The 26,006-nt window shown below is 40.6% G+C and overlaps 2 protein-coding genes across 2 annotated transcripts; both read left to right on the top strand.

Moving 5' to 3' along the window:
* The first annotated feature begins 3,114 nt into the window (after positions 1–3,114).
* LOC118485735 (vegetative cell wall protein gp1-like) lies at positions 3,115–7,600 on the top strand. The gene is made up of 4 exons (XM_035982159.1): positions 3,115–3,656; positions 4,690–4,739; positions 5,956–6,916; positions 7,088–7,600. The coding sequence occupies exons 3-4, from the start codon at positions 5,960–5,962 to the stop codon at positions 7,598–7,600; spliced, it is 1,470 nt and encodes a 489-aa protein (XP_035838052.1). The 5' UTR covers positions 3,115–3,656; positions 4,690–4,739; positions 5,956–5,959.
* Positions 7,601–13,516: 5,916 nt separating this feature from the next.
* On the top strand, positions 13,517–17,729 carry LOC118485734 (vegetative cell wall protein gp1-like). The gene is made up of 4 exons (XM_035982158.1): positions 13,517–14,058; positions 15,086–15,135; positions 16,352–17,312; positions 17,484–17,729. The coding sequence occupies exons 3-4, from the start codon at positions 16,356–16,358 to the stop codon at positions 17,727–17,729; spliced, it is 1,203 nt and encodes a 400-aa protein (XP_035838051.1). The 5' UTR covers positions 13,517–14,058; positions 15,086–15,135; positions 16,352–16,355.
* Positions 17,730–26,006: the final 8,277 nt, after the last annotated feature.

The following is a 26,006-nucleotide window of genomic DNA, read 5'->3' as shown; positions in this document are numbered from 1 at the left end:
GGGTTATGAACTCACCTTGATATTCTTGTGCAAAGCTAGCTTAGCGTGATTCCGTAGTGTTGTTCCAAGAACATGTATTTAGCTAGCGTGCAACTATAGTGTTCCTAATCAAGGAATAATTATGAGTTTCTAATAAAACAACGTAGTTAAACTACGTGTCCGAGCTCTATCGAGTCGTTAACATACGACCCTACGAAAGTGTTGTTACTTTGACTTAGAAAAATCCAATCTATGGTTATTCGATTTCATTTATATTCGGGATAAGTACTAAGTCCCAAAATGACTTGGTTTCCGAATGGTTAGGATACATATATTTATATATACAAATATAAACATACTTATGAAGTGTGTTAGTTGTCGCGAATAGAAATACGTAGGTGGATAGCGGTACATGTCGTGTTCGGTTGAGACGTTTGTAATGAATAATTTTTATAAGAATATTCGAAGTCGCGACGCTCGAAATAAATATAAATAATTAATTATGTTATATATTTTCCGAACACTAGAATTTTGAAATACGATTCCCGAATCGTTGATGTTGAGAACAAATATAAAACATTATATTTATTTTATAAAATATTTCCGAATTTTTGGGCATTTGAAATAAATATAAACATTATATTTATTTGCAAAAGACTCTCGGCAATATCGATGTTTGGAATAACTATAAGGGCTATATTTATTTTAAATAAGTATCGGTTTCATAATCTTATAACGTCGTCAAAAATAAATATACTTTATACTTATTTCACAAATATACTTTGCTTTTGATAAATGTCGTTTGTAAAATACAAATGTTTCATATTTCGGGTTTTTACGAAATACGGGCAGAGTTTCCTCTGTTTTTAGAATAACCCCGACAACACAAGTTGTCGTAATTTGGTAAAAATTCAATCAATAATTCAACGCAACCAATATATGTATAAAATTCTTGTCGAATATATCAAATGTAATCTAATAACCAATCGAATCGGGTCGAGCTCGGTCGCGTAAACTAACTAAATCTAAACTAGCGTATATATGAAAGTTTAACGCTTCGTTAAAACTTTACCGGGTCTTGCGTCGACTGAGTTTGACCTGACAGTTGACCATCTTTGACCAGTTTGACCAGCGTTGACTTGTTGACCCGATACCCGCACTTGAATCTGACCGAGTTGCACCAAACCCGAATCCGAACCAAAATCTGAACCCGAACAATACCATTGACTGCTGTTGACTGAGTTGACTCGGTTTGACCGAGTTGAACCAAACTTGACCTACCCCGAAAAATCTAGAACCAAAGCTGACGTTGACTGTGGTTGACCAAAACGAACTGGGTATGAAATCTGACCCGAGACCCGTGACCGTGAATAACCACCACCACTACTGCCGTCACACCCAAATACCACTATCCCATCAACACCACACCCGAACCGTAACCAGTTTGAACCAAACAGAACCGGAGAGACATAGAAAGAGTTTGGTTTCGCGGTTGTCATGAACAGTCGCCGACCGTCGCTTCTTTACCATCGCCGGCGTCTTCCGATCCACCACCATCACGACTGTCATGAGTTATCACCGCCTGAAACATCAATGTCGACCGGAAAATATGTGGATCCTTAAAGATCTTTAAAAAACGAAAATAGAAGAAGGAGAAGAGGGTAAACAGGTCTTACAAGAAAATCACACTGAAAACCACTAATTCGCCGTGAATGGCGGCACCGCCGCCAATCTGCGCCGCGCTCCGGCCGGAATAGTGCGCGAGAGAGAGAACGAAGGGGGGGGTACAGTTGAACCGCCGCGAAAAATCATCTCCGCCGCCGTCGAAGCTCACTCGCCGGAATTGTTGCTTGCCTGCTTGTTTAGAAAGAGAAAGTTGGAGAGAATAAGTGGAGAATGAAAAGAAACGCTTGAACTTTAACCTTGGAGTTTTGAAGTCTTGGGTTGGTCTTGGCCCTTGTTCTTGGCTCCATCACATAGAAACAGAGGGAAAGAATAATGAGAGATTGAGAGGTATCTGGTTTTTCTTGCAACTTTGAAAGTCTAGGAGGATAGCTTCGTATGTGTATTCATAAGAGAATTGATGTGGGGTCCAACTATTATCTAGCCACCTACAAGCTTATCTAGAAAATTATGAAGGCTTTGGTTTTGAAAAGTGATTTATCGGTTGGGAAGTTAGATGATGAGGTATGGTGTAAGACATTTTTTATTATCATTAAATGGTTTGATTGAAATAGAAATGATGATGAAGCATAGTGCATACATACATGGTGTATTATTTTGACTAGAAAGTGATGGTTGAGTAAGACAAAAGCATGTATACATCCATATGCAGACGTTCGTACTGTGACAACCCTCACTAAACCAGGTATCCGTACGATTTAATTAACTATTAAATGCTGCTTAATTACTGTGTTTAACTGAAATTGCTGATGAACTGCTACTTGATTTCTGGTACTTGTATATTCCTGCATCATACTTTACACACTGTCACTACACTATTTACATGTTGAGCCTTAGTGAGAAACATGATGCACAAAAGCACAGTAGCATTTGAACGGATAACCTATTGAACGTGCTGACATAGCCAGCACCAGGCAGGCACTGCCTCTAAGGCCTGTATGAGCCTGAGATAGTTTACTACACTAGTAGAGAGTGTAGGGATAAGAGGGTTGTAGAATTGCGTCACTAGGTATAATTATAGTGACCGGATGTGCCTAAAACGTACTTTGAGAACAAAATTCTGCACTTTAAAATAAAAATTCAGCATTTATCTAAATTAGTAAAGTGCAAAAAGTTGGAAAAATATTACTAGACACTTTCCAAAATATCGGGAATAAATTGTGTCACTAGAAATAATATTAACGACACTTTAAATAGTTATTTAGCGCTTTAACGGAGTAATGTCCAACCGTACAACCGGACATTACCCGGAACACAAAAAAAAATATATTATTAAAAACATTGTTACACTTTATCTGAGCTAGTTATGGTCACTGCGCACTATAACACCTTACATAATACCCGGTACCCGCTAAAAACTAGATATAACATTAAACTTCAACTAATTAAAATAAATACCATCAAATATCAATTAACCCTTCCCCCCCACACCATAACCGTCCACTTAGGACCCCACCACCATAAGATTTGAGCAAATCTTCTAAGTCCCCATGAAAGACCTTGGGATTGTGAGGAGATTTGGAGTGTACTAACTATTACACTAAGCCCCCTAAGTACTTACCTATCTACCCAAATAACTTACCAATTAACCCCTCACTTGGCTGAAATTTCGGCTCCATAGGCCCACCCCCACAAGATTCCATAAAACTTTACTTTCCCCATGTTATCAATTAGAGATTTGGATGTGATTATGTTGGGTACTTCACAAGCATTCAATCCAATGGACAAAAGACTTTGAGTTTATAAAGAGATCATGATCTTATCACCACACAAAAACTCAAAACAATTTCTTTTTCCCACTAAAGAAAGCTACGGCCGAAACCCATAGCCACCACCATCAAAATTTTCGTTTTTGTTCAAGCATTCCAAGACTCTCACAAGGTGCACCAAGGTGGATCACGGAGTGTGGAGCTCGCGGTTTGTCAAGAACCTCTCTAGTTTGCCTTTATCCACTCGTTTTCTCTCGTGTTTCTTCCCTAGCTTTAAAGCTAGTAGTAAGCATCTTGATCCTCATTTACTTCTCATTTATGGTGGTTAATAACTATGTTGTTTGTGGTGTGAATACAAGAAAACTAAAAGATCATGAATGCAAACTTGAACATAAAGCTAGTAAGAGGTTAAAATAAGATGGAATCTTGTTAAAAAAAAAAATAAAAATAAATTGTTTTGATATGCTTAGTAATTATTTTGATGCTTACTAGTAAGATGATGTTGGACATCAAAAACTTAACTTGTTAAAATAAGATTTAAAAACTTATGTTAACAAGTTAGGAGGTGACTAATGTCTACATAAAGGAATCACCTCCATGTTTCACATAAACTTGGTAACAAAACGAGTTCTTGAAAAATAAATAAACTAAGTGAGTGGATGGTCTTATGGACCCGACATCTACAAATGATTTTTCTAAGACACACCAAGTTAAAAGACGGGTCTTTTTGAAAAGTCATAATTTTTGAAGGAAATAATTATATGTATACTTGCAAGGCATGAAAAAGTTATAAATGGATATTTTTATAAAATAAGTTCACAAGTTGTGAACATTTAAAAATCCCGAGAACGGGAGTTTTACAAAAATAACACTTAGAATATTTTGTGACAAGTGTTATGAATAATATTTTTGACATATTTTCATAAAAGCACTAAACTCATAATACTTTACTTATGAGAGCATTACTAGTCTTTATGTAGATAAGTAATGACTTTAAACCAAACTTATATAAACTTAATATTGATATTATCAATATTATTTTGGGTAAAATTATATGGAATAAAATATAATATTTTTGGGGAAAAAAAATATTTATATTTTGGAGATAGAATTTAAATATATTTTAAGTGAGACTTAATAATATATTTTGGTTTTACAAGAAAACGCACATGTATCAAAACCCCCATCCTTGGGAAGGAATATAATTATCAAATAATTACGAAGTGTAAACACGAAATAGTTGCCTAACTATTTCCCAAAGACATTAAACCTTAAACTAAGGCACGACCGTCCGTCTAATAGAAGTTAGTACGTGTAGGTCGTCGCACGGCAGATTTTCTGGGAGATACTTTTTAGAGACACACTTCGGTGAGTTCATGTCCCCCTTTTCTCTAACTGTTTTCAGTTTACTTAACTGCGGGGGTGAAATACATGTTACTATGATTTACGAGTACTTTACAACGGTATGTTTAACGTAAGGAGGTGTTATACGATCATGTGAGTGGATAGGAACAACATGGGGCCATTAGTCCTCATGGAGGGACCGAGGGACAGGAGCGGTAGATCTATCTGGGTGTAGCGAGCCCAGCCCCCGGCCAAACTAGAAACGGACCGTGGGGTGACTTTGTCCACATACTTTGCCGTGGCGAAATCTGCTAGGTTTGAGTCTCCCTATTTGCACTTCACATATGTCAGTGGCCTTGCAAACCATTGATGATCACAAGTCCTCTTACACTGCTACATACCACAACTATTTTTATACTCACAAAGGTTTTACATACTCACTTACGCATGAACTCGCTCAACATTATTGTTGATTTTTCAACTCACATGTATTTCAGGAAATTAAACGGATCTGGCACGGTATGGAACGTTTTCCGCTGCACTGGTCATGAAGTCATCAGGGTTTAGGGTTGTGTCTCTTACCTGGACAAGACACAATCCCTAAATCACGTTTATGTTTTGTTATAAGTTGTTATGTTTCTGAACAAGGTTATGGTTGCATGTTAAAAACAATGGTATTGTATGATGTTTTTCAAAAACTTAATGGATGACTTGCATGTTTTTTTTAAATTTCATATAGCTTTGTTATGATTAAGCTATGGTATTAAGAAGTCACACAAATTAACCACGCTTCCGCAAAGCGAGGGTGTGACAGCTTGGTATCAGAGCTCTGATCATAGCGAACTAGGATTCCTTCTCGAGTCTAGACTATGATCACTAGGGCTCTCACGAAAACATTTTTCTGCATACCACTTAAGTCCAGATCCACAAACTTTTTACAAACAAATGTTGAGCACCTTTTATTCATTATTCTAGGCTCAGTCTGGGAGGCTGAGGTTCAGGCTAGTGGGACTAGGAGTGTTGGCTAGTGGGACTAGGAGTGTTGGCTAGTGAGACTAGGAAAGACAGTCTGAGAGGCTGGGAGGCTAGTGGGACTAGGAATGTTGGCTAGTGAGACTAGGAAGGACAGTCTGGGAGGCTGGGAGGCTAGTGGGACTAGGTGGATTATGTGATTATTATCTGGTAACTTATGTGACTATTTGATTCACTGATTTTGTGCTTATTCTGTGTTATGTTACAGACCCATGGATTCACCAGCTACAGGTGGATCAGGTACTACTGGACCCCTACCGTTAGTGTCAGACGATGTTATGTCTTCGGAGCATGAGGTGCACACCTCAGACTATACTAGCACCGACGATGACGACTTCCAGCCGTTCGCGTTACCTGACGGCGCCGATGAGCACGCTGATGACCCCTTGCCCTTCGCTTTACCCGAGGGAGCCTATGAGCCCATTGATGGCGACCCTGCTGAGTACCTCCCTATTGTTGCGATTCCGGCACCGATTCCTCTTGCTTCCTACCCTGCTTATGAGCTTATGCCAGACGCCGATGCCGACGGCGACATCGAGCTTTACGAGGACGAGCCATTTGAGGACGAGGATCCTGACATAGCTCCTCTACCTGCTGGCGGTCTCTTGATGATAGCTGACGTTCCAGCTGGAGACTCGCCCATTCACTCACCAGTCCCGGACTCTTTAGAGTCTGTGGCATCTGTACCCTCTCGCGGGGCAAGCGCGCAGCAGTTTATTCATGACTCAGACCCTGATCAGGCGTCTTCAGCTGCCCCTATTCCGAGCTACGCGTTTGAGCATGATGAGATCGAGGATTCTGACCCTGTTTTCCCTCCAGGATTTGATCCTGACCATGATATCGAGTATATTCCTATGGATGAGCATATAGAGGACCCTGATGATCCTATCGATCCCATTGACCCAGATTTTGACTTTGATATGGCGTTCGACGACCCTGAGCCTGCCATAGCCCCAGAGCAGGCAGCTGCTTTTGATCCTTTACTTGAGCATGACCCTGTTCATGCTGATTTTCCTCTTGAGCCTGTTGATGTTGATCCCCCTGTAGATGTTCCTGTGATCGAGGGCGATCATGTTGCTGCTGATCCCATTGTTCCTTTACCCGTAGGTGACATACCTGCTGACCCTGTTATTGATCCTGTCGATCCCGTTATTGCACCTGTTGACCCCGTTATTGCTCCTATCGATCCTTTACCCATCGAGCCCGAGCACGCTCTTTTTGCTGAGCACATGGATCCTCCAGATGAGGAGGCACAGCACGGGTGGATACCGGCGGACGAGGATGTTCCACCGTTTCCCCCACATCACACTGGCACACACCACACTGATTTCTCATTTCAGATTCCACCATTTGTTCCTCCAGCGGGGCCTGGAGAGGGCTCTTCAGCCCATCCGTTCGGTCATGTACCGATGCCTTTACCGTTCACGCCTCAGATTCCATCTGACCCATTCACTACTGCACCTTTTCGTGTGGCTCCCTTTGACCCCACACGAGAGCCACTGCTTTGGGCACCAGGTTCCCCTATGCCGCCCACTGATCCATACCATAGGTTCCATGTGGGCCACACCATTGAGGATGTATTGATGTCGTTTGTATATCAGCATGAGTCGCACGAGCAGCGACTACAGGAGTTGGAGAGAGCCCATCTGCAGCCATGTCAGTGCCATGGCCGGGCACCCTCTCCGTTGCAGCCATCACGACCTTTACCCCTTGACTACGCTGCCCGTCTTACTACTTTGAAGCAGCGGTTTGCTTCCATTATTCGGACACAGCAGGCGATGGAGGCGGACTGGTTAGAGTTGCGCCGTTTGTTGTATACCCATTTTCCCCCTCCTCCTCCACCACCAGCTTAGAGCTCATCGGTGCCACTTGGGTAGGCGAAGTGAGAAGGCGGCGATTGCTTTTTGTCTGCACAGCATTTTGGGGAGACTACATTATGACTTGACTTGACTTTTGTTATGTACTTGATGTTGTATTGATACTGATGTAGCTTATGACAGGGGTGATGTAGCCCCTAGTGATTGATGATTGTATGTATACACTTACGATGTGGTCTCATTTATATATGGCAATCGCAGTTTTCTCACTATATCTGGATTCACTTGATTGCTTATTTATGTTTTGTGACATGGGATGTTGTATGTATGATATTTGCAACATGGGATGTTGGGACATGGGATGTTGTGTGTGATATATTGATAACATGAGATGTTATATGCTATTACTATTACTATATACGTATGTTTACTTTGGCCTAATCGACGTACGCATCTGTAGAAGATGGCACCAAGACGTCAACCGCAGCCGATGCCCACTACTCCTGAAGAACTACAGCAAGTTATTGCTGCCGCCATTGCTCAGTATGCTGCCTCGCAAGAAGGACCAAGCGGAAGCAACACGAACGTCAATGGCAACCAAAATCCTCCTCATGGTAAACCTAAGTCATTAAGACATACCATGGCATAAATGAATTCTTTTAGCAAATGCTAATGCCGTTCCTATGATATGATGTATGTGCAGGGTGCACCTACAAACAATTCTTGGACTGTAAGCCCATCAACTTCGACGGCACAGGTGGTGCTGTTGCTTTCGTTCGCTGGGCAGAGAAGACTGATTCCACCATCCGCATGAGCAAATGTGCGCTCGACCAGCAGGTCACTTACATCTCAGGGCTGTTTCTAGACGGAGCCCTATCTTGGTGGAACTTACAAGTGCAAACACTAGGCGAAGCTGCCGCCTACGCCCTGACTTGGGCCGAATTGAAAGAGCTTATGCGCAAGAAGTATTGTTCCCGTGCAGAAATTCAAAGGTTGGAGACTGAATTTTGGCACCTAAAGATGGATGGACCGAAGGTTGCAGAATACGTCCAGAGATTTCATGACCTATCTCAAGTGGTTCCTTACATGGTCACGCCTGAATACAAGCGAATTGAGCGCTTCATTTGGGGGTTAGCTCCCCAAATCATTAGCATGGTGACCTCCGCCAGACCGGCAACTATTACGGAAGCCATTGATTTGAGCGTGGCTCTCACTGAGGAGGCAATTCGTTTAAACAAGTTTGATGAAGTCAAGGCAAAGAAGACAGAGACTCACGTTGAGTCCTCAGGAGACAACAAAAGGAAGTTTTCAAACTTCAAACAAGGCGTCAGTATGGCAGTAAAGAAGGGAAAATCAGCTGGTAGTACCAAGAAAGGGAAAGGGTACCAGGGCACCCAGCCCAAATGCAACAACTGCCAACGCCACCATACTGGCAATTGTAACGTGAAAGTTTGTGAATCTTGTGGAAAACCGGGCCACTCAAAGGAATCATGTTGGGCTAGTGTAGGCCGAGGAGGCCAGGGAGGATATATGACTAGAAACGATAATCGTGGTGGTTTGGGAAATCGCCCACAAGGGAATAACCGAGGCTACAATGCAAATCAAGCCGGAACTGCCAATCAAAACAACCCGCCAGTTGGGGGCGGTGCAGGAAGTGGAAAAAGATTAGGATGTTTTCATTGCGGTGACGTTGGGCACTTCAAGAAAGATTGCCCAGGATTGAACCAAGCCCGTGGAAGGGTGTTCCAGATCGGTGCACAGGAAGCGCGCCAGGATCCAAACGTCGTCACTGGTACGTTCCCTGTAAATCAACGTTATGCATCTGTTCTGTTTGATACTGGTGCCGACTATAGCTTCGTATCACTAGAATTTAAGAATATACTTGGGCTAGCCGCTAATAAGTTAGACATTCCCTACGCAATCGAATTGGCTAATGGAAAGTTGGTAGAAGCCAATGATGTGATCAGAGGCTGTGTGATTGAATTGGGAGAACGTGAGTTTACTCTGGATCTACTACCAGTCCAATTGGGAAGCTTCGACGTGGTGGTAGGAATGGATTGGTTATCCGGGAACAAGGCTGAGATAGTATGTCACGAGAAGATTATTCGTATTCCAACCGAGGATGGTGAGACCATTATTGTTCATGGAGAGAAGCGTGAGACGCCGTTGCGGATTATCAGCTGTCTGAAAGCAAGGAAGTGTTTGCAGAAGGGATGTGTTGCTTTTCTGGCGCACATCGTGGACAAGAAGGCTGCCGAGCCAAGGATCGAAGACATCCCTGTCGTAAGGGAGTATCCTGAAGTCTTCCCAGAAGACTTACCCGGACTGCCACCTCAGAGGCAAGTGGAGTTTCACATTGACTTAGTTCCAGGCGCCGCGCCTGTGGCTAAGGCACCATACAGACTTGCTCCGTCTGAGATGCAGGAATTATCGACACAACTGCAAGAGTTGTTAGACAAGGGTTTTATCCGACCAAGCTTCTCGCCTTGGGGAGCTCCGGTCTTATTTGTCAAGAAGAAGGACGGAAGTTTCCGCATGTGTATTGACTACAGAGAACTGAACAAGCTGACAATCAAGAACAGGTATCCTCTGCCAAGAATCGACGATCTGTTCGATCAACTTCAAGGTTCAAGCTGTTACTCTAAGATCGATCTTCGATCTGGATACCATCAACTAAGGATACAGGAGGAAAGCATCCCGAAAACAGCCTTCCGAACTTGTTATGGACACTACGAGTTCCTCGTTATGCCATTTGGTTTGACAAACGCACCTGCAGTCTTTATGGACTTGATGAATAGGGTTTGCAAGCCGTACTTAGACAAGTTCGTGATTGTATTCATCGACGACATCCTGATTTACTCAAAGACGAAGGCTGAACACGAACAACATCTTAGAACCATATTGGAGCTGCTAAAGAAGGAACAGCTGTATGCCAAATTCTCTAAGTGCGAGTTTTGGCTACACGAAGTCCAGTTTCTTGGACATGTGGTTAATGGGGATGGAATTCATGTTGATCCCACAAAGATCGAGGCAATCAAGAATTGGGAAACGCCTACAACGCCAACCGAGATTCGACAATTCTTGGGTTTGGCTGGCTACTATCGAAGGTTCATCGAGGACTTCTCGAAAATCGCTCAACCTTTGACGCTCCTCACGCAGAAGGACAAGACGTTTGATTGGGGAATCAAACAGGATGAAGCATTTCAGATATTAAAGGATAAGCTTTGTAACGCGCCAATCTTAGCTCTACCAGAAGGTACCGACAATTTTGTGGTATACTGCGACGCATCGCGTCAGGGATTGGGTTGTGTGTTGATGCAACGCCAAAAGGTCATTGCTTACGCATCACGTCAACTGAAAGTGCACGAAAGGAACTATACCACCCACGATTTGGAGCTTGGCGCAGTGGTTTTTGCACTAAAGATCTGGAGACACTACCTGTATGGTACGAAGTGCACAATCTTCACAGATCACAAAAGCCTACAGCATATATTCAGCCAGAAGGAGTTGAATATGAGGCAAAGACGATGGGTTGAATTATTGAACGATTACGACTGCGCGATAAAGTATCACCCAGGGAAGGCGAATGTAGTCGCCGATGCCCTAAGTCGTAAAGAAAGAATCAAGCCCATAAGGGTTAGGGCTTTGGAAATGATTATACGAACCGATCTTTCCTTGCACATTCGTGCTGCACAAAAGGAAGCTCTCAAGGAGGGAAACCTTGAGGAAGAATATCTCCGTGGGATGGAGAAGCTTTTGGTACCAAACAAGGAAGGAACGTTATGTTTTGAGAAAAGGATTTGGGTTCCTCTATTTGGTAAATTAAGGGAAGTTATTTTCGATGAAGCGCACAAGTCACGGTACTCTATCCACCCTGGATCGGATAAGATGTACCAAGATCTCAAAAATTACTATTGGTGGCCTAGGATGAAAGGCGACGTTGCTATTTACGTGAGCAAATGTTTAACGTGCGCTAAGGTCAAGGCGGAATACCAGAAGCCCTCGGGACTTCTGCAACAACCTGAGATTCCCAAGTGGAAATGGGAACAAATCTCAATGGATTTTGTTACAAAACTGCCAAGAACGCCAAGAGGCCATGATATGATTTGGGTGATTGTTGACCGCCTAACAAAGTCCGCACACTTTCTGCCAATCAAGGAGAAAGACAGTACTAGTAAACTTGCGGAAATTTACTTGAGAGAGATCGTAGCACGACATGGAGTACCCCTCTCGATCATCTCTGATAGAGACGGAAGGTTTGTGTCAAGGATATGGCAATCCTTCCAAGAAGCTTTTGGCTCACAATTGAATCTGAGCACTGCGTTCCATCCGCAAACTGACGGCCAGAGCGAGCGAACGATACAGACTTTGGAAGACATGCTGAGAGCATGTGCTATGGATTTGGGCGGTAGCTGGGATAAACACTTACCCTTGGTCGAATTCTCATACAACAACAGCTACCACACCAGTATTGGTGTCGCGCCTTTTGAAGCCCTATACGGACGCAAGTGTCGATCACCACTATGCTGGGCTGACGCAGGTGATAGGCAGCTTGCCGGTCCAGAAATCGTCCAAGAGACGACGGACAAGATTGCGCAGATTCTTAAACGCATCGAAGCCGCTCGCCACAGACAAAAGGCCTACGCGGATCCAAACCGAAAACATATGGATTTTCAAGTTGGAGAGATGGTGTTATTAAAGGTATCACCCTGGAAAGGGGTGGCACGCTTTGGGAAGCGTGGGAAGTTAAATCCACGCTACATTGGTCCTTTCAGAATTCTAGAAAGAATTGGAACCGTAGCATACAAGTTGGACCTACCTGCTGAACTAAATGGTGTTCACGATACATTTCATGTATCCAATTTAAAGAAAAGTCCAACTCAAGTTGACGTTGCCATTCCTATCGACGAGATTCATGTTGACGAGACGCTCCACTTCGTAGAAGCACCTGTCGAGGTCACAGATTGGAAAGTTAACAGGACCCGCCGGAGCAGTGTCAAACTCGTCAAGGTTCGCTGGAATGCCAGACATGGTCCTGAATACACCTGGGAGCGTGAGGACCGGATGAAAGAGAAATACCCCCACTTATTTCCCAATAACCCTGCTTCTACAAGCGGAACATAAAATTTCGGGACGAAATTTCTTTAACGGGGGGAGAATGTGACAACCCTCACTAAACCAGGTATCCGTACGATTTAATTAACTATTAAATGCTGCTTAATTACTGTGTTTAACTGAAATTGCTGATGAACTGCTACTTGATTTCTGGTACTTGTATATTCCTGCATCATACTTTACACACTGTCACTACACTATTTACATGTTGAGCCTTAGTGAGAAACATGATGCACAAAAGCACAGTAGCATTTGAACGGATAACCTATTGAACGTGCTGACATAGCCAGCACCAGGCAGGCACTGCCTCTAAGGCCTGTATGAGCCTGAGATAGTTTACTACACTAGTAGAGAGTGTAGGGATAAGAGGGTTGTAGAATTGCGTCACTAGGTATAATTATAGTGACCGGATGTGCCTAAAACGTACTTTGAGAACAAAATTCTGCACTTTAAAATAAAAATTCAGCATTTATCTAAATTAGTAAAGTGCAAAAAGTTGGAAAAATATTACTAGACACTTTCCAAAATATCGGGAATAAATTGTGTCACTAGAAATAATATTAACGACACTTTAAATAGTTATTTAGCGCTTTAACGGAGTAATGTCCAACCGTACAACCGGACATTACCCGGAACACAAAAAAAATATATTATTAAAAACATTGTTACACTTTATCTGAGCTAGTTATGGTCACTGCGCACTATAACACCTTACATAATACCCGGTACCCGCTAAAAACTAGATATAACATTAAACTTCAACTAATTAAAATAAATACCATCAAATATCAATTAACCCTTCCCCCCCCCCCACACCATAACCGTCCACTTAGGACCCCACCACCATAAGATTTGAGCAAATCTTCTAAGTCCCCATGAAAGACCTTGGGATTGTGAGGAGATTTGGAGTGTACTAACTATTACACTAAGCCCCCTAAGTACTTACCTATCTACCCAAATAACTTACCAATTAACCCCTCACTTGGCTGAAATTTCGGCTCCATAGGCCCACCCCCACAAGATTCCATAAAACTTTACTTTCCCCATGTTATCAATTAGAGATTTGGATGTGATTATGTTGGGTACTTCACAAGCATTCAATCCAATGGACAAAAGACTTTGAGTTTATAAAGAGATCATGATCTTATCACCACACAAAAACTCAAAACAATTTCTTTTTCCCACTAAAGAAAGCTACGGCCGAAACCCATAGCCACCACCATCAAAATTTTCGTTTTTGTTCAAGCATTCCAAGACTCTCACAAGGTGCACCAAGGTGGATCACGGAGTGTGGAGCTCGCGGTTTGTCAAGAACCTCTCTAGTTTGCCTTTATCCACTCGTTTTCTCTCGTGTTTCTTCCCTAGCTTTAAAGCTAGTAGTAAGCATCTTGATCCTCATTTACTTCTCATTTATGGTGGTTAATAACTATGTTGTTTGTGGTGTGAATACAAGAAAACTAAAAGATCATGAATGCAAACTTGAACATAAAGCTAGTAAGAGGTTAAAATAAGATGGAATCTTGTTAAAAAAAAAAAATAAATTGTTTTGATATGCTTAGTAATTATTTTGATGCTTACTAGTAAGATGATGTTGGACATCAAAAACTTAACTTGTTAAAATAAGATTTAAAAACTTATGTTAACAAGTTAGGAGGTGACTAATGTCTACATAAAGGAATCACCTCCATGTTTCACATAAACTTGGTAACAAAACGAGTTCTTGAAAAATAAATAAACTAAGTGAGTGGATGGTCTTATGGACCCGACATCTACAAATGATTTTTCTAAGACACACCAAGTTAAAAGACGGGTCTTTTTGAAAAGTCATAATTTTTGAAGGAAATAATTATATGTGTACTTGCAAGGCATGAAAAAGTTATAAATGGATATTTTTATAAAATAAGTTCACAAGTTGTGAACATTTAAAAATCCCGAGAACGGGAGTTTTACAAAAATAACACTTAGAATATTTTGTGACAAGTGTTATGAATAATATTTTTGACATATTTTCATAAAAGCACTAAACTCATAATACTTTACTTATGAGAGCATTACTAGTCTTTATGTAGATAAGTAATGACTTTAAACCAAACTTATATAAACTTAATATTGATATTATCAATATTATTTTGGGTAAAATTATATGGAATAAAATATAATATTTTTGGGGAAAAAAATATTTATATTTTGGAGATAGAATTTAAATATATTTTAAGTGAGACTTAATAATATATTTTGGTTTTACAAGAAAACGCACATGTATCAAAACCCCCATCCTTGGGAAGGAATATAATTATCAAATAATTACGAAGTGTAAACACGAAATAGTTGCCTAACTATTTCCCAAAGACATTAAACCTTAAACTAAGGCACGACCGTCCGTCTAATAGAAGTTAGTACGTGTAGGTCGTCGCACGGCAGATTTTCTGGGAGATACTTTTTAGAGACACACTTCGGTGAGTTCATGTCCCCCTTTTCTCTAACTGTTTTCAGTTTACTTAACTGCGGGGGTGAAATACATGTTACTATGATTTACGAGTACTTTACAACGGTATGTTTAACGTAAGGAGGTGTTATACGATCATGTGAGTGGATAGGAACAACATGGGGCCATTAGTCCTCATGGAGGGACCGAGGGACAGGAGCGGTAGATCTATCTGGGTGTAGCGAGCCCAGCCCCCGGCCAAACTAGAAACGGACCGTGGGGTGACTTTGTCCACATACTTTGCCGTGGCGAAATCTGCTAGGTTTGAGTCTCCCTATTTGCACTTCACATATGTCAGTGGCCTTGCAAACCATTGATGATCACAAGTCCTCTTACACTGCTACATACCACAACTATTTTTATACTCACAAAGGTTTTACATACTCACTTACGCATGAACTCGCTCAACATTATTGTTGATTTTTCAACTCACATGTATTTCAGGAAATTAAACGGATCTGGCACGGTATGGAACGTTTTCCGCTGCACTGGTCATGAAGTCATCAGGGTTTAGGGTTGTGTCTCTTACCTGGACAAGACACAATCCCTAAATCACGTTTATGTTTTGTTATAAGTTGTTATGTTTCTGAACAAGGTTATGGTTGCATGTTAAAAACAATGGTATTGTATGATGTTTTTCAAAAACTTAATGGATGACTTGCATGTTTTTTTTAAATTTCATATAGCTTTGTTATGATTAAGCTATGGTATTAAGAAGTCACACAAATTAACCACGCTTCCGCAAAGCCAGGGTGTGACAGCTTGGTATCAGAGCTCTGATCATAGCGAACTAGGATTCCTTCTCGAGTCTAGACTATGATCACTAGGGCTCTCACGAAAACATTTTTCTGCATACCACTTAAGTCCAGATCCACAAACTTTTTACAAACAAATGTTGAGCACCTTTTATTCATTATTCTAGGCTCAGTCTGGGAGGCTGAGGTTCAGGCTAGTGGGACTAGGAGTGTTGGCTAGTGGGACTAGGAGTGTTGGCTAGTGAGACTAGGAAAGACAGTCTGAGAGGCTGGGAGGCTAGTGGGACTAGGAATGTTGGCTAGTGAGACTAGGAAGGACAGTCTGGGAGGCTGGGAGGCTAGTGGGACTAGGTGGATTATGTGATTATTATCTGGTAACTTATGTGACTATTTGATTCACTGATTTTGTGCTTATTCTGTGTTATGTTACAGACCCATGGATTCACCAGCTACAGGTGGATCAGGTACTACTGGACCCCTACCGTTAGTGTCAGACGATGTTATGTCTTCGGAGCATGAGGTGCACACCTCAGACTATACTAGCACCGACGATGACGACTTCCAGCCGTTCGCGTTACCTGACGGCGCCGATGAGCACGCTGATGACCCCTTGCCCTTCGCTTTACCCGAGGGAGCCTATGAGCCCATTGATGGCGACCCTGCTGAGTACCTCCCTATTGTTGCGATTCCGGCACCGATTCCTCTTGCTTCCTACCCTGCTTATGAGCTTATGCCAGACGCCGATGCCGACGGCGACATCGAGCTTTACGAGGACGAGCCATTTGAGGACGAGGATCCTGACATAGCTCCTCTACCTGCTGGCGGTCTCTTGATGATAGCTGACGTTCCAGCTGGAGACTCGCCCATTCACTCACCAGTCCCGGACTCTTTAGAGTCTGTGGCATCTGTACCCTCTCGCGGGGCGAGCGCGCAGCAGTTTATTCATGACTCAGACCCTGATCAGGCGTCTTCAGCTGCCCCTATTCCGAGCTACGCGTTTGAGCATGATGAGATCGAGGATTCTGACCCTGTTTTCCCTCCAGGATTTGATCCTGACCATGATATCGAGTATATTCCTATGGATGAGCATATAGAGGACCCTGATGATCCTATCGATCCCATTGACCCAGATTTTGACTTTGATATGGCGTTCGACGACCCTGAGCCTGCCATAGCCCCAGAGCAGGCAGCTGCTTTTGATCCTTTACTTGAGCATGACCCTGTTCATGCTGATTTTCCTCTTGAGCCTGTTGATGTTGATCCCCCTGTAGATGTTCCTGTGATCGAGGGCGATCATGTTGCTGCTGATCCCATTGTTCCTTTACCCGTAGGTGACATACCTGCTGACCCTGTTATTGATCCTGTCGATCCCGTTATTGCACCTGTTGACCCCGTTATTGCTCCTATCGATCCTTTACCCATCGAGCCCGAGCACGCTCTTTTTGCTGAGCACATGGATCCTCCAGATGAGGAGGCACAGCACGGGTGGATACCGGCGGACGAGGATGTTCCACCGTTTCCCCCACATCACACTGGCACACACCACACTGATTTCTCATTTCAGATTCCACCATTTGTTCCTCCAGCGGGGCCTGGAGAGGGCTCTTCAGCCCATCCGTTCGGTCATGTACCGATGCCTTTACCGTTCACGCCTCAGATTCCATCTGACCCATTCACTACTGCACCTTTTCGTGTGGCTCCCTTTGACCCCACACGAGAGCCACTGCTTTGGGCACCAGGTTCCCCTATGCCGCCCACTGATCCATACCATAGGTTCCATGTGGGCCACACCATTGAGGATGCATACTAAAGGCCTAATTAAGTTAATTTGCGTCGTAAACACTATTTATTATCGCTTTAATCACCTGTTAATCATGTAATTAAAGGCGTAAATTACTGGTTGTCACACATTACAAAACAGAATGTCCTAAATTTATCAAAACCACAGACAATAAAGGCAAACCCGCTAATGGAACAACAAAGAAGAATGCCCGAGCATTCCAGCTAACCACTCAGGAAGCAGAACTCATTCCAGATGTGATAGCCGGTACGTTCTTAGTTCACGACGTTTATGCAAAAGTATTACTTGACTCTGGTGCAAACCAAAGTTTTATCAATACTTCATTCTACCAAGCTCTTAACTTACCCTTGACCACCCTTAGGCAATTTTTTACAGTTGAAACGGCAGATGGGAATACTGTTAACGTAAATAAGGTTTTGCAAGAAGGAAAGATAGAACTTTTAGGCCATAAATTTTCTGCAAACCTGTTACCTATGAAATTAGCCGGATTCGATGTAGTATTAGGAATGTATTGGTTAATAGCCAACCATGCTCGAATCCTTTGTGATAAGAATTCCGTAGAAATCCGTACTCCCACAGGAGAGGTAATTTTAATTACAGGAAATAAACCACGAAAGCCACTGAAATTCATTTCAGTAATGAAGTTGACTAGTTATTCAAGAAAACAAGAAATGGTGTATATGATTTCGGTAATCATTAACACTAAAAGTAAGGAACTCCAGGACATCCCTATAGTCTCAGAATACCCAGACATCTTTCCAGACGAATTACCTGGGTTACCACCTGATAGAGAAGTAGAGTTTAGAATTCATCTAATTTCGGGTACTACACCGATAGCCAAGGCACCTTATCGATTAGCACCCACCGAAATGCTAGAATTGAAGAAACAGTTAGATGAATTACTAAGCAAAGGATTTATACAACCTAGTTCATCCCCTTGGGGAGCACCAGTGTTGTTTGTGAAAAAGAAGGACGAATCAATGAGAATGTGTATCGATTATAGAGAACTGAATAAGGTTACAATTAAGAATCGATACCCATTACCTAGGATTGATGATCTTTTTGATCAATTGCAAGGAGCTAGATATTTTTCTAAAATAGACTTGCGCTCCGGATATCATCAATTGAAAGTACAAGAAGAAGACATACCTAAAACTGCTTTCAGAACTAGGTATGGCCATTATGAGTTTACAGTCATGCCCTTTGGACTAACAAATGCCCCAGCAGCATTTATGGACATGATGAATCGGATCTGTAAACCATATTTGGATAAATTTGTAATCGTTTTCATCGACAATATACTTATTTATTCCAAAAGTCAGGAAGAACATTGTAAGCACCTACATGCACTCCTAACTTTATTAAGAAAAGAAAAACTTTACGCCAAATTCTCGAAGTGTGAATTTTGGCTGCAAGAAGTACAATTTTTAGGTCACATGGTGAATCACGAAGGAATTCACGTAGATCCTGCTAAAATAGAAGCAATCACCAAATGGAAGGTTCCGCAAACAGCCATGGAAATTAGAAGTTTTCTAGGCTTAGCTGGATAGTATAGACGATTTATTAAGGATTTCTCTAAGATAGCTGTACCATTGACTAAGTTGACCTGTAAAGCCACTAAGTTTGAATGGGGACATAGACAAGAAGAAGCTTTTAAGATTTTAAAGCACCGATTGACGAATGCTCCAATTTTAGCATTGCCCGAAGGAACAGGAGATTTTGAAGTATATTGTGATGCTTCAAAATTAGGATTCGGATGTGTACGCAAGAAGGTAATTGCGTATGCCTCCCGGCAGTTGAAAAAGCACGAGGAAAATTATACGACTCATGACTTAGAATTAGGAGCCATAATTTTTGCCCTTAAAATCTGGAGACATTATCTGTATGGAAGTAAGTTTACCATTTATACAGATCACAAAAGCTTAAGGTACATATTTGGGCAAAAAGAATTAAACATGAGGCAAAGAAGATGGATGGAAATCCTAAGCGATTATGACTGTGATATTCAATATCACGAAGGAAAGGCGAATGTAGTTGCGGATGCCTTAAGTAGTAAGTATCAGGAGAAGAAAAAGCGAGTCCGAGCTCTTAGATTAAATTTACAAGTAGATTTAATGGAACAATTGAAGAAAGTTCAGGAAACAGCAATCAAAGACGATGCTGAAGGAATGAAAGGTTATATGAAGGAACTAGAACAAGGAAATGATGGAATTTGGAGATTCCACAAGAAACGAACTTGGGTACCTAAGCAGGGAGAATTAAGAAATAAGATTTTAGAAGAAGCTCATAAATCTAGGTATACCGTACATCCAGGAAACAATAAGATGTACCAAGATTTAAGAAACAATTTCTGGTGGATAGGAATGAAAAAGGATATAGCTGAATATGTATCTAAGTGTCTTACTTGTTCACAAGTTAAGGCCGAACACCAGAAACCTTCAGGACTACTACAACAGTTGGAAATGCCTGTATGGAAATGGGAACTCATAACAATGGATTTTGTTACTAAGTTACCCAGAACCAGAAAAGGTAATGATGCGATTTGGGTAATTGTGGACCAATTAACCAAATCAGCTCATTTCCTACCTATGAAAGAAACCTTTAGCATGGAAAGGTTAGCAAAGTTGTACGTAGACGAAGTAGTATCTTTACATGGAGTCCCACTCTCCATTGTATCAGATAGGGATAGTTGTTTTACTTCTCATTTTTGGACTAGTTTCCAGAAAGCAATGGGAACCCGACTAAATCTGAGTACGGCATATCATCCACAAACAGACGGACAAAGTGAAAGGACGATACAAACCCTGGAAGACATGCTTCGAGCATGTGTAATTGATTTTGGTGGTAATTGGGATAACCACTTACCCTTAATTGAATTCTCCTATAACAATAGTTATCATTCAAGCATTGAAACTGCTCCATTTGAAGCACTATATGGACGCAAGTGCAGAACCCCAGTTTGTTGGGCAGAAATAGGAGAAAGTCAATTATCAGGTCCAGAAATTGTACAAGAAACCACAGACAAGATAACTCAAATCAAGGAAAGACTAAAGACTGCTAGAGATCGCCAGAAAAGCTATGCAGACAATCGCCGCAAGCCACTAGAATTTCAAGTCGGAGACAAAGTACTTTTGAAAATCTCTCCTTGGAAAGGAGTAGTACGATTCGGTAAGAAAGGAAAGCTGAGTCCAAGATACGTAGGACCATTTTCAGTAATGCAACGAATACGACCAATTGCTTATCGCTTACAACTACCAGAAGAATTAGCTGGAGTACATGATGTATTTCATGTATCCAATCTCAAGAAATGTTTATCCGATGAATCCCTGGTAGTACCTCTTCAAGATGTAGAGGTAAATGAAAAGTTAAAATTCGTAGAGAAACCACTGCAAATAGAAGAAAAGAAAGTCAAGTTTCTCAAGCACAAGCGACTAGTGCTAGTCAAAGTCAAATGGATTCAAAGAGAGGACCAGAATACACTTGGGAGCTGGAATCAGAAATGAATTGGAAATACCCTCATTTATTCCAATAAATCTCGAGGACGAGATTTTTCTTAAGGTGGGGAGGATGTAACAACTCTCACTAAAATTAACACTTAGTATGTAAATTAACCATTAAGAAAACCCTAATTGAGAAACCCAAGTAATTTCGTATAAACCCTAAAATTTTCATAACAATCGGAATCAGGATCAGGGCCCCTAAAACTCAGGGGGGGGGGGGGGGTAAACCCTAAATGATAATTATCTTCGAAATTCGTTGTCTGAATTAGGAATTCATAAACTGACGACTCACCAGGACTATACCCATGACAAGCCTACCCTAGGCTAGGGGGACTTGCCCCGCGACACGCGACAGATGTCGCGTATTCTTTCGCGACACGCGGAAGGTGCACATTTCGGGTATATATAGAGGACCTTCGGACTTGAATTCTGACATTTATTCGACGATCAAATTCCAAACCTACGTTAAGTTATAGCAGAAACAGTTCACAACACACACTAATCTCGAAACGCTGTCGCTATCAGGGTAATAACTCAATCGCTATTACGATTCAACGTCCGATCGATTGAAACTATCCAACAATTGTTTAAGTGCCGCTCAAATTGAGTTTATACTTTGTTATTCATCGTGATTTCGACTTGAATGTTTGAGTGCTGTTCGAACTCGGACTATACTCTGTCATTTGTTGTGAATCCGCTGAATTGTTAAGTATTGCACTTGTAAATCGTTGTGAGGGTTTAATCTCGTGAACTGTCGTAACTGCTGTATTAGTTACTAACCTGTTTGTGTGTGCATTGTTATTTAAATTAGGTTAATCAAGGCTAATCATTAGGCTTATACTCTGCTCGTTAAATCTGCAATGCGAGTCATTCTCTTTTTATCAACTGTTTTACAATACTCCAAATTATTTTCGAAGTTATAATTACAGTGATTAAGTTTATGTAATCACCAAATTACAGCCGGTATGTGGGGTATTGTGCACAGTATTATTGTTTTTATCACTTTAGGTGGGCGAACCTAATTAGTGATACCCGTCACCATTGGGGCAGCCAATGGGTGATATGACCACAGTCACCGAAGCGAGTCGAGTGACAAATACTGTGGGTAGTTGGTTTGATATCAGAAACATTGTAATCACCCTTAATACTGTGAATTATAACAAATGTGTCGTTTTTAGTAAAATGAATTATTTCACTCAGTATTTCCCCGCTAACAAAAATATTTTTCAAACATGTTTCAGGTGATCTGTTGTGAACAAAGAAAAGTGCCGTGGAGCACTACAAGCTTAGAAAAGTGGCTCAATGTAAATAAATAAAGAAACATGTTTTGAGAAATAAAGATTTCCCAGTGAAATTACCTTATTGTAAATTATGGGATTTATCCCTATATTATATAAACGAGCAGTTTTAATATTTAAAGATCCTGTTTTAAAAAGACTTCCGCTGTCGCCTAAAATAAATACCACGGGATTTCCTGCCTCGCGGCTCTGGACCGGGTCAAACCGGGGCCAAGGGCCGTGACAGCGCGGTGACGTTTTCGTAAATAACATCAACTTTATTACTTGGACGTGCTTCATTAAGGGTAAAAGGGTCTTTTTATTGCTCTAATACAAAAAGTCAAGCTAATGAGCAAAACACCATTAAAAAATTCCCGTCTTAACCTACATGCCATACACATCAGTCACATCCAAATGAAATGCCATATTTATCTAAAACACCATTAATACAAAAAGCTAAAAATTAATGATGAAACGCGTTGCAGATTTAAGAGATAGAGGTGAACAAACAGTAACTGAAAGTTTATTATTAACATTTATTATAAAAAATTCCCTCTTAAACTACGCGCCAAAATCATCATTATATAACGACGTTACCATCACTTCCATTGATCATACTAAAAACACCATCTTTAACCAAAACGCCAAATTAAAAAAAAAACCTCTGAAAAGAAGAAAAATGGCAAACATCGTTTCATGGAGATACACCCTTAGAATCACAAGATTCGTAATCCGTTTTGACAACAGAAGAATAGTGTTTGTTAAAACAATCAAAGCCATATTGAACTTGGAAGAAGAAGTACAGAAGGGGATCCTAGCACATGGAGTCCCTCTTGATAACCACTGTGATAAATCATATATGGTTATAAGAAGATTAACCAGAAAATTTGGATCGAACAAGGCAAACACAAAAATGGACCCAATCATCCGATCATGGCGTTTGATGACATGGTGACAGTTATATATGACAATGGGGTGCAGGAAGACTACATGCTTGAAAACATCATGACCAACCAGAGTCTTGGGTTTCTAGAGGAGTTATGCAACGCAACATGTTTGAACACGGACATGACAGGAAAATTGGTGCTGTTGCATGACATGTTCAAATGGAGGGTTCAAAATCTTTAAGAACAAGAGGCCGATGAAAGTGAAAGTGATGACTTGGATGAGAAACTGGAAGAAGAATCTGAAGAAGAAGACGGGGGGAGCAATAGATACTTCTCAGACGAAATCCCTTCTGACAAGGAGTTTTAATTTTTTTTTCTTTCCTTTTTTTTCTTTTGTGTAATATTTTCTGTGCTTTGTTATGTACTTTTCCAATAATAAAATACTTTATTTCTCTGATTAGTTATAAAACGCCAAAATGCCACAAGTGGCAAACACCAAAAGTTAATTAGTTGTATTTTTATCATCTTTATTTAAAACGCCATTAAATACAAAACACCAAACTTAAAGATCAGACGTCTTACAGCCTTAACAGATAAAGCTGAACAAACAGTAACTACAAAAAGTAACTGAAATGACAGATACTTTATTACTAACATTTATTATAATAAATTCCCGCCTAAACTACACGCCAAAAACATCTTATATAAACAACGTCTCAGGACCTTCAATTTATCACACCAAAAACAAACGCCATGTTTTACTAGATACCATTCACTTTAAAACGCCAGAAAAAGTTAAAAAAAAACACAGATGGCAAACGTCGTTTCTTGGAGATTCAGTTTTGTTCTCCATAAAGTTTCACCGAATGGATTCTTAAGTGAGGGGTTAACTCAATAAGATTTTGTTGAATGAGATGGACAAATCTTCAATAAAAAGCGCTTGATGATAATGATATGTCATTTTGTATGCTTTATTCTTGAAGAAGGTTTGGATGAGAAAAGAGACCGATGACAGTGTAAATGCTATTTTGGACTCCATTATTAATCATGGAGAGTGGGATGAATATGAAGATGACGACCAAAGATCAACCAAGCGAAAAACCCACTCACAATCACACCCAAAAACACATCCACACATACGACATCAATCTATGTCTCCAACCGTCCACAAAACCACTTCAACAATCAACAACAACAGATCACACCAAAAAATAAAACGCCATATTTTACTAAATGATTATCTTGGTCTAGAGCCGGGCATTTAAGCTGTGTAGCAAATCGGCATCTATCTAAGGAATTCAAAGGTTCCAGGGACAACAACTTCAGGAAGAAGAGACTGACGGCTGTGAAGATTTGCATGATAAATTGGATTAGGATTTTTAATTTTTTTTTCTTTTCTAGTTTTTTTGTGTTATTTTCTGTGGTTTGTTATGTAATTTTCCGCTAATAAAATACATTATTTCTCTAGTTACTTATAAACGCCAAAATGCCACAAACACCAAACACCAAAATTATAATAATTTCCTTTAATCACGTATTATTAAAAAACTTCAAAAGTTACTAAATTGTATAAAACAAGGTGCAAGAGAATAGAAAAAAAGGTGTCTTACAAAAGTTGTGTTTTGCCATTTTTATCTATAACACCATTCATACAAAACGCCAAACTTAATGATGTGACACGTTACAGCCTTAACAAATAAAGTTGAACAAACAGTAACTACAAATACTAACAAATAAACTTTATTATTAACATTTATTATAGGTCTGCATTCTACATCACATGACAATGATAAAAAAATTACACATGAAAAAAAGATAATTTCTATTGTTTTTAGCGCCAAAAACATATAGACCTAATCTAATTCACGTAAAAAAAAGGTCATTATATAAGTAGAACAAGTAAACAAACTTAACATGCCATAAATTTTCTAAAACGCCATACAACTTTAAAAAAATGGCTCAAGTTATTGCATGGAGGTTTGATAGGTCGGAGAGACGTTTTGTCTTAAAGTTCTCTGACAGGAGAAGGGTAAAGGTCAAGACTATCAAGGCCATACTTAGTATATGGATGAGGCCGTTCAGAGGGATATTCTGGCCCTTGGGGTTCCAACAGCCAACGATTGTGAAAGGACTCAAACAGTAATAAGATGATTGAAGAAAATATTTCCAGCAGATGATGATGACCTTTTTGATCTACCGACAGTTACCGGTTGGAGTTTAGATGAACAATCAAGAACGGTGAAAGTGACTTACCAAAACGGGGAGGATTATTCATTGACGATGGACAAAGGGCTGAACACAGATAGACTACACCTTCTTGAACAACTTTGTGATTTAGCACATTCGAACACTGCAACATCCAGGATTGTGATTATATTTAAATATATGATGCGAGACAGGCTAAAACAGTTATGACGTTATATGCGAATGACCTAGATGATGATAAGTCTGAAGAAAGTGATGAGCAAAGCGATGGGTATATCACTGATGTAATACCATGTAACGCTCCGCATTTTCTGTAGTTTCCATGTTTAGAAAGTTGTATTCACATTTTTATTTTTAGAAACATGTATTCTAACTTCATTTCAATCCTTGTAATTGATCATAATGGAAATCGTATTT

Source organism: Helianthus annuus, chromosome 13, assembly GCF_002127325.2.
Source record: "Helianthus annuus cultivar XRQ/B chromosome 13, HanXRQr2.0-SUNRISE, whole genome shotgun sequence".
NCBI lineage: Eukaryota > Viridiplantae > Streptophyta > Magnoliopsida > Asterales > Asteraceae > Helianthus > Helianthus annuus.
Note: the sequence above shows the minus strand (reverse complement) of the source record. Positions and strands in the feature narration are given on the sequence as shown.